This window comes from Zea mays, chromosome 8 (genome assembly GCF_902167145.1).
Source record: "Zea mays cultivar B73 chromosome 8, Zm-B73-REFERENCE-NAM-5.0, whole genome shotgun sequence".
Taxonomy (NCBI): Eukaryota; Viridiplantae; Streptophyta; class Magnoliopsida; order Poales; family Poaceae; genus Zea; species Zea mays.
The window spans coordinates 149,929,916-149,939,376 of NC_050103.1; the positions used below are offsets into that span (position 1 = coordinate 149,929,916).

Below are 9,461 nucleotides of genomic sequence, written 5' to 3' on the forward strand. Positions count from 1 at the left end.
CTTGTAGTTGTGCTTAAACTTTATAAATTTCAGATTTGCCTATTCACCCCCTCTAGGCGACTTTCAGTCTCCTCCAGCCTGAGAAGCATCTCGCCTTGTTCCTTGTTCCTCCTCAACAGCTTAACCAAGAGCACTTTGTCTTCTTTGTTGAGATGGGTGTAGAACCGTCGAATCTCATCTTCTTCCACATTGTCGGTCTCATTTTCCCTGTCATTATTATTAGTGGAAGCAATACAGGAAAATATACCTTGTGGTGATGAGGACTCATCCTTGCTATCATCCTCATATTCCTCCTCCTCATCGCTTTCGTCTCCACTATCGTTGTTAGCAATAAGACATTTATAACTAGTGGAAGACACACCTGTTAGTGAGGTGGATTCATCGTTTGGTTGCCATCGTTTTTCTTCTCCCTTCGAAAGGTTAGTACCACAAGCAACATAGGGAGCAGAAGTAGTACAATTGGACTCAGAATATTTTATTTTGATTCTAGTCCATAGATCATGAGCATCGACAAGAACATCACTATTACTACCTATGACAGCAAAATAAACATCCTTGCTAAGGGAATTCACTAGGATGTCATAGGCTTGATAATTTTGACGCAAACATCTTAGATCATGCTCAGATGGATTTTTCATGTCAATATTAATGGGCAAAACACTAGCATCAAATATTTGCTCTACTTCAGGACCTAAACTCCTAAAAGTATTATATAAATGAAAAGACCAGGATGCATAGTTAGAGCCATCAGAATTAAGAAGTTCTACAGTTACCTCTTGTGACGACATCGTCATCTCTGGACGGCTAAGCCCACACTGGAGAGGCCTAGCTCTTATACCAATTGAAAGTTCCCTATGCCCGGGAACAAGATCTGGATGTCGCCTAGAGGGGGGTGAATAGGCGGATAATAATTATCACTTTAAAATTGGAAATTCTTACTCTACTCGAAGGCTGGATCGCATTGGAATGAAAGACCCTTCGAGTAGGTTGCAGCGGAATAGAAGTTCCTGTCTTAAAATACCCTGCACTTCGAAGACAGCTTGAACCACATATAAATATTGAAGTGCAAGTATAAACAACAAATAAGACAGAGAAACAGCACACAACACAGAGCAGAGCACACAGACACAGGGATTTATCCCGAGGTTCGGTCAAGCCTGAAATGCTTGCCTAGTCCTCGTTGGAGTTAGCCACACCTTGGCTTGGAGTCTATTTCAACTCCTTCCTCCGTTTGCTCAGATCTGTCAGTGCGATAGATAGAGCCTTCCACTATGTTGTTATTAGTTACAACAATGTCGTGGCTGCTTACAATCTTATCGACAGCACTCCGGCGGAGTAACAATGCGCTCAAGATTTTGCTCTAGCTCTCAGCAGCACTTCCCCTCTCTCTAAAGGCTTATAACTTCGCCTCTACACAAACTAGAGAGATACACAAGAGAGGGAGAAAGAGAATTGATCCAAATGATGTATGCACTTGTTGGATGCTCTTGTATACTTGTTTGAGGCGCCTAGGGGTCCCTTTTATAGCCCCAAAGGGCCTAGGAGTCGTTAGAGCTTCATTTGGAAGCTCCCAGCCTTCCCTGGTTGCGGGTGCACCGGACTGTCCGGTGGCGCACCGGACAGTGAACAGTAACTGATCTGATTGACAGGTTCCTTCTCTAGAACAGCTAGTCGTTGGTGCACCGGACAGGTTACTATTCACTATCCTGTGCACCGGACAGGTCACTATTCACTATCCTGTGCACCGGGCAGAGTGACTATTCACCGTCCTGTGCACCGGACAGAGTGACTATTCACTGTCCTGTGCACCGGACAAGTCACTATTCACTGTCCTGTGCACCAGACAGGTCATTATTCACTGTCCTGTGCACTGGACAGAGTGACTATTCACTGTCCTGTGCATCGGACAGCTACTATTCACTGTCCTGTGCACCAGCCAACAGCGCACTAAGTGCTTTTTCCTCCGTTCTTTCTCCGTTTGACTTCAACTTTTGGGAGGATTTTCCTGAGACTTAAACAAACACATTTAGAGTATAATCCAATTGATTTAGTCCTAGAAACTTACCTCTTTCTTGTTCTTCTCCTAGCTTTTCTGTTTCTCCCCAAACAGATATTAGAATGGCACTTTCTCTACAGAAAGAGTTAGAGAGCAAACCAAGGCACCAAACTTGTAGTAAGAGGTGTATGCAAAATGGTTGAACACTCAAACCTTACATACTTAACCTTTTTCATCGTTTTACCCAATTTGGCATGTTTGAGGTCGATGTTGGACTCTAAACCATCAAGTCAACTTGACTTGATCTAGATTAACATATCTAAGCTCCAACCCCCTTGTTTACTTCCCGAGCTTGATCTTGATCCTTATGACTTACACCACATAACTGTAGATGTTGCCTCATTGGTTGTAAGTCATGTCCTTATGTAGTGATCCTTGATGCACCATAACTCTTCTTAACTCGATCAACCTTGACTTTGCAAGTGTTCTTCTTCACCCCTGGCTTTGGGTTCCTGGTCTCCTTGACCTTCTCCCGTGCACTCGGTACCTCAAAGCTCTTCTTGCCTCCATCCTTGGCTTGATCGGTTGTCTCTGAGTTATGCACATCGAGTCTCACTTAAGCAATGTCCACCTTACTTGTGATATCCATTATCTATAGATAATCTAGTCTTTGGACCATCACACTTGTTCACTTGTGTTGAACCCTATTAGCTTTGCATTAAGCACCTGTTCAACACTTAGCACACTTGTTAGTCCTTTAATTGGGTTGTCATCTAAACACCAAAACCCACAAGAGAGCTTTCACCAACAGTTCATCTGTTATGTAAATGGGTATGGTGTGCTTATGATGATCGTGTAACATAATGGTGCTTTAAATCCTTTTCAATGTCTATTATGTAACTGAATTGTGTGTTTTACTTTTACATGATTATTGGTTGAACTATTATGGGTAGAAGAGGGTGCATTGTATCTGGATCGCATGAAATGTGTCAATTGTGTAGAAGTGTCACCATAATAGATGATACTACTAGATCACCCGAATATGTTTACATTTTTCTACTTTGCTGTTGTAGCCGGTTTAGTAAGTAGGTCAGAGTATGGTACTACGTTGTTTACTATTAAAAAAATGAAGACCAACGACTTTTGAATTTATAATAGTTATGGCCTTATCGAGGTGGTTCCTAATGCTCTTGTATTATTTATTTATTATTGGTATATGTGCACTACAATGTCCTCCATACCTGAATTTGAAATTTCAAACTTGAACTAGATGTTCATTGAACTACAATGTGTTCCTATGTTTCCTAGCTTACAAATCTTAGGATGTGGATCTAATAAACACTAACATTAAATCTACGTATTGAATGAGAGTTCCCGTTTCTATTAATTGATTTTACCACATTTTTTAGGTGTGGAAGGAGGTTTTGATGATAAAACCATAATATGATGAGACTTTTGAAATAGTTTGTCTTCCCTTTCCATCTGTTGATTTGCTAGAGAAGGTAGCATTTACCCTCTATGCAAATAGCAAAACACCAAAGTTGTTTTATGTAGTTTAATTTAGGATTCACAATTTGCAGGTTACACTTTTGATTGACAAAGCTTTACATGTTGAAAGTGCTGATAGGAAAGAATAATTGGTTGCTCGGGTTGCTGACAAGAACATTAGTGCATATGCTATGGACCTGCAACAGGTAGGCAATGGTGTTATTGTGCCTCCTACATGATGAAAGTGTAGTAAATGTGATAAAATTGAGAACTTCTGTCTGAATTTAACTGATGGTATGATCCTTGGGATGGAAGTGGTGGGAATAATCATGCCATTGAACATTATGAACAAACTAAATATCTTCTTGTGGTAAAGCTTGGAGCAATTACTGCTGATTTGGAAGCAGAAAGTAATTGTACATCTAAATTTTTACAATTTATTACTTTCTTGTTTCTTTTATTTCGAAATTCTAGGGTATGGAATTCTTTATCTGTGCTATGTAATAAACTCGTGTCATGATTTCCATTTTAAAATATATAAAAACATTACTCAATTCTAGTTATTTATTGAAACATTCATATAGCTCTGACTATGAGTCACTGGTTGGTTGTGTTGTTTAACACATTAAGATTGGATAATTGGATATAATTAAATTGCTGCCTAAGCTATCTCCAGCAGATCCCTTATTATATCCCCTTTTTTATCCTCTATTTCAAACTTCTCTCTGCATACCATGTCAAACAGTGTCATCTATAGTTCCACATCCCCTATTTTCCACGCTCTACTGAAGACAGCCTTAATAGCAAATCTTGGGATATCTCGCAGGTAAGGTGTGGCAGTTCCACCAGAACCCATAAACACAGACCTTTGAACTATGTTTCTCCTAAATAAGCAATTGATTCTTTAACGCCACATGAATACCGTACCCTAGTGGATGTGTACCAAATCAGCGTTATCACAACATTCATCTGGTATCCCATTCCTTAGGCCCCGATTGGATCTTTGGAATTGAATTTCATTCTAATAATTGTAATTTAGGCACATATCGATTAAGCTATACAAAATATATTTGTATAACTATTATTAGCAAAATGTTAGAGATATTTATATGCTACATTTTTACTACAGATGAGTGAGTTAAAGAGCGTCCTATAAGTTACAGAGTAGAAACATATTCTACTTGATACATAAAATCATTTTCCATCTTTCACCCCATAAATTTAAGATATGCTTATATCTGAATTTTGGGAAGTGATGGAATGTTAAATTCCAAGCCAAATATGTTACTTTAAGTAAATTTTAATTCCTCGAAAATGAATAATCCAAACACCACATTATTGATATTGAAAAGGGGAGGCTAGATGGATGGGCATACAGAAAGCTTTATGAGAATCTATAATTTTAAAATGTGTTTGAATAAATATCTCATTTAAACATGGTCTATCTGGTCTACTGTCTACCTATGTAATATATATAACTATAACAATCCACGAGCACCTAAATAGTTAGCTATGTAACTATTTGCTGCTTACGAATCAAACAGCCCCTAGTATTGTTTAGCGTCGTTCCTCGCCTTTTCGGTTGTTTTGGCTGGCTCCAACAACCGGTTGTTGACAAAAGAAACTTTTACCAACTACGCAGTCCCTTATAGAGAGGTGGATGAGGAGCACAAGCAGCAAGGTCAACTCAGGCCTCCGCAAGCTAGCTCAAAGAAAAACGAAATGAGGGATGTGGTGGCAAAGCGGGAGGCGATGAAGGGAGGCGCGAGCTCGAAAGGGCCGGTGGTGGTCACGGGGGCGTCGGGCTTCGTCGGCTCCTGGCTCGTCATGAAGCTTCTCCAGGCCGGCTACACCGTCCGGGCGACCGTGCGCGACCCCGGTGAGCTGTCTCGTTCTGCGTCGTCGCAGGTGCGTGCAGGGCATCCAAACCCGTAGCAGCAGAATTTTGATTTGCTCCGTGACGGTGTCCTTCCAGAGAACGTTGGGAAGACGAAGCCATTGCTGGACCTTCCAGGAGCAACGGAGCGCCTGTCCATATGGAAAGCCGACCTGGCAGACGAAGACAGCTTCGACGAAGCCATCAGGGGCTGCACCGGCGTCTTCCACGTCGCCACACCCACCGACTTCGAGTCCAAAGACCCTGAGGTAAATAAACGTGCCTCTGTTCAATTTCTGCATGAGTCAACGTCATTGCAGTTGCACGTACATACGGCCGCTCCCGTTACAGAATGAGGTGATCAAGCCGACGGTGGAAGGGATGATCCGCATCTTGCGAGCCTGCAAGGAGGCCGGCACCGTGCGCCGCATCGTCTTCACTTCCTCCGCTGGGACGGTCTGCGTCGAGGAGCGGCAGCGGCCCGTCTACGACCACGACAACTGGAGCGACGTCGACTTCTGCCGCCGCGTCAAGATGACCGGATGGGTACGTAGCGACTTCTCTGCCCAGCGGCCCAATTCAACCGAACTTCGTCGCTCGTCGGTCGTGGACATGGACATGGACCTTGACCGCGCTGAGAACACGTTTTAATTATGTCCACCCGGCAGATGTACTTCGTGTCTAAATCCCTGGCGGAGAAGGCGGCCGTGGCGTACGCGGCGGAGCACGGCCTGGACCTCGTCAGCGTCATCCCGACGCTCGTGGTCGGCCCGTTCCTCAGCGCGGCCATGCCGCCCAGCCTCGTCACCGCGCTGGCGCTCGTCACGGGGAACGAGGCCCACTACTCGATCCTGAAGCAGGTGCAGTTCGTCCACCTCGACGACCTCTGCGACGCCGAGATCTTCCTCTTCGAGCACCCGGCCGCCGCCGGACGCTACGTCTGCTCCTCGCACGACGCCACCATCCACGGCCTCGCCGCCATGCTCAGGGATAGGTACCCCGAGTATGACATCCCGCAGAAGCTCCGCGGGATCGAGGACGAACTGCAGCTCGTGCACTTCTCGTCCAAGAAGCTCCTAGACCATGGCTTCACTTTCAGGTACACGGTGGAGGACATGTTCGACGCCGGCATCCGGACGTGCCGGGAGAAGGGCCTCATCCCGCTCGCCACGGCCGGAGGGGTCGGCTCTGCCTCACTGCGCACACCCGGCGAGACCGCGAGACGGATGTGACGAATGGCGCTTAGACAATAATCGCTTGTTTCAAGAAAAATCACTACAACTTGCCTCTACAGTAGAAATCCTACGAATAAGCTATATGTAGAGGCTGTGATGTAATATTATTGTTTTCCTGCAACAACTCAAAACACATCTGTTCCCAAATCAAACAGAACTTCTTATATATATATATATATATATATATATATATATATATATATATATATATATATATATATATATATATATATATATATATATATATATATATATATATATATATATATATATGACAACTCTATGCGTAAGGAACATTTTTTTTATGATAGTACATTATACTTTTTGAATGCAAAGGGTACAGATTTTCCGTGCGCATACAGCATATATACTACAGCTACTAGTTAGAATAGAGGCCCTCCCAACTGCGAGCCACAGCAAAAAAAAAAAAAGTAAACTCCACCACTTCTGTATGAGCAAAACTATCACCAAACGTAGGCAAACTTTGCTAAGAATGGTCAAACTAATGCAAAAGGTACCGAACTGAAGTCTAGCACAGGCAAACTTAGGAGATGATTAAGCAACATATGCTCTATTACTGCATTGATATGGATAAAAAAAGACCAGAAAATGACCTCTACAGTTGCATATTTACACCATGTAAAAAATGGTCAGTATGTCAATGCATACAGATACAGAGATACCTAACCAAATTTCCCGTCCCTCATTTGGATGCATTTATTTTGGAGGACTTGGAATCAATTTAATGGAGTATATTATTTGGTCCAGAATTTGACATTCCACAGCTTTCTTAAGTTTAGATATAATTCTATATCAAATTCACATGTTAAGAGATATAAATTGATTTTATATATCATTAGGCTATGTTTGTACTATGTAATTTATAACATGTTTTTCACCTCGCTCACCTATAGTATAGAAATGTAGCAAATATCTTCCTCATATGATCAATAATAATATATAAATATATTCTATATAAAATTATATTAGCTTAATTGACGTGTGGCTAAATTATGATTACTATAATCTAAAGTATTAAAAAAACACTAGGAAAGCCTCACGGGCTGCTGGGCACGGCTGCATGCCTGCAGTCGACGCGTGGCCGCGAGCGCTGGTCCGTACACGGTTTCTTCTATTGAAGCGCAAGCGTTCGGTCGCCAGTCGCACACTCGCAGCTCTGCTCCAAACCAAAGGTGATTCGTCTCCGTGGACGCCTATGTGCCGCTGGTATAGATGTGCGAGCACGGTTAGGTCCAGTATGGATTGGGATTGTGTTAGTCTGATCTGAATTAGCTAGCAGACTGTATCGTGTTGGCCTACGGGTCTCGAGCGAGACCCAGGCATGGTTAATAACTGTGTCAGACTAAGGCCCACGGCTCGACGGGTGTAACGGGATCATAACAGAATATAAAATTTAAATGATAAAAATATTCTAAAAGTATGTATATTTGAGAGTTTAAACCATATTTATTAGCTCTAAACATTTATTTACACTCACATAACCAACAAAAACACATGTTACTTGTGTTTTATACTTTATATTCAAGTATAATATATGTATTTATATAAAAAATAGAAAAAATAAAACCATGCCTAGCCCACCGTGCCATGTCTTCAGTCCAGACATGATCGGACCGGCACAGATCCGATTCACTGCTAGCTTTGAGTCGGGCCAAACCCGTGCCAGGTTTTGGACCACCCGGTAAGCCCGATCCATCTGGACATGTATAGGGTGTTGCTAGCTACATCTGTCCCGTCAAGGAGTAGCATGATGGTTGATGTGGTGATGGTGCCGTCGAGGCGGACGTCGCCGGTCCGGGGAGGTCATATTGGACACGTTTTCGTCGGAAACCGCTGTACAGGAACGTGAGGGCATGGTGGATGAGGTAGAGGAGGAGGTGCACGCTATGGTGGTGCAGGAACCAGAGGTAAAGGATGTGTTGGTGACCAAGGTATCCATGGTTCAGGAGCGAGTGTCTGCCGCACACGTGACAGGTGGTGGAGGCTTTGGAGGTGACCAAGGTGCATCCGGTGCTTGAATCTGAGCCAAGGGTTGATGAAGTGTTGGTGGTCAACGAAACACCTGTAGTGCCTGAGATACAGGAACCAGAGGTGAAAGGCGTCGGTGCTACCGTTGTGTTGAAGGAACAAGAGACGAATAGTGGCAATGTGGTGGTCAAGGACTCTGATGAGGCGTTGCCATCTCAGGAGGTTGCTGGTGTGCATACTACAGATCGAGGTAAATGGTGTATGCTCTTTAGTTCTATTCATCTCCCACATTTTAAAGCTCTGAGTTTTGACTGGGTGGGTTCTATTTGCTGCAAATGGAGTGCGGACCTGCAGTGGCACTGGCTGCTTCAGGGCATCAGGCAGCATGGTGGAATTGTTGTGGCCTTTTTCATGCCTTCACTGATTTAGGGGGATAGGTGAAGGTAAGATGGTTTTCTACTTCTATATATCATGATTGTGTTTTCTGTAATACTCTGTTTATTTTGAATGACATAATTTATTATTTCTAAGCACACTGTAATTATTGACATAATGACGAAACTGTGCTATCAAGGTTAGCACCTTTGGAAGCTCTAACACATTTTATTGTTGGTTTGATTTTTGTTGTCAGCATACTCTTCCTATGTTCCAATTTTTCCTTATAGCTTCCAAATTCTAAAGTCATTTTCTTTAACAAATTGATTCTATTGTGAACTCGTTTTCTTGTAAGTCTGTAAGTCTCTAACATGCTAGTATCAATATCTTTCTCTTGTTTTAGGAAGTTGCCAGGCAGCTTTGTTTGGAGCATTGGTTATCATTTTCAAAAATGGTACATTTGCTGCCTAATTATTGTTCCCTCTATTTTTGGAGGAAATTT

At 42.7% G+C, this 9,461-nt stretch overlaps 1 protein-coding gene and 1 pseudogene across 1 annotated transcript; both read left to right on the forward strand.

Moving 5' to 3' along the window:
- The first annotated feature begins 5,170 nt into the window (after nt 1-5,170).
- LOC100272982 (anthocyaninless 4) lies at nt 5,171-6,760 on the forward strand. The gene is made up of 4 exons (NM_001147433.1): nt 5,171-5,363; nt 5,460-5,629; nt 5,712-5,906; nt 6,029-6,760. Exons 1-4 carry the CDS (start codon nt 5,207-5,209, stop codon nt 6,590-6,592), a joined length of 1,086 nt encoding a protein of 361 aa, NP_001140905.1. The 5' UTR covers nt 5,171-5,206; the 3' UTR covers nt 6,593-6,760.
- A 916-nt stretch (nt 6,761-7,676) lies between these two features.
- On the forward strand, nt 7,677-9,021 carry LOC103637377 (uncharacterized; annotated as a pseudogene).
- The last annotated feature ends 440 nt before the right edge of the window (nt 9,022-9,461 follow it).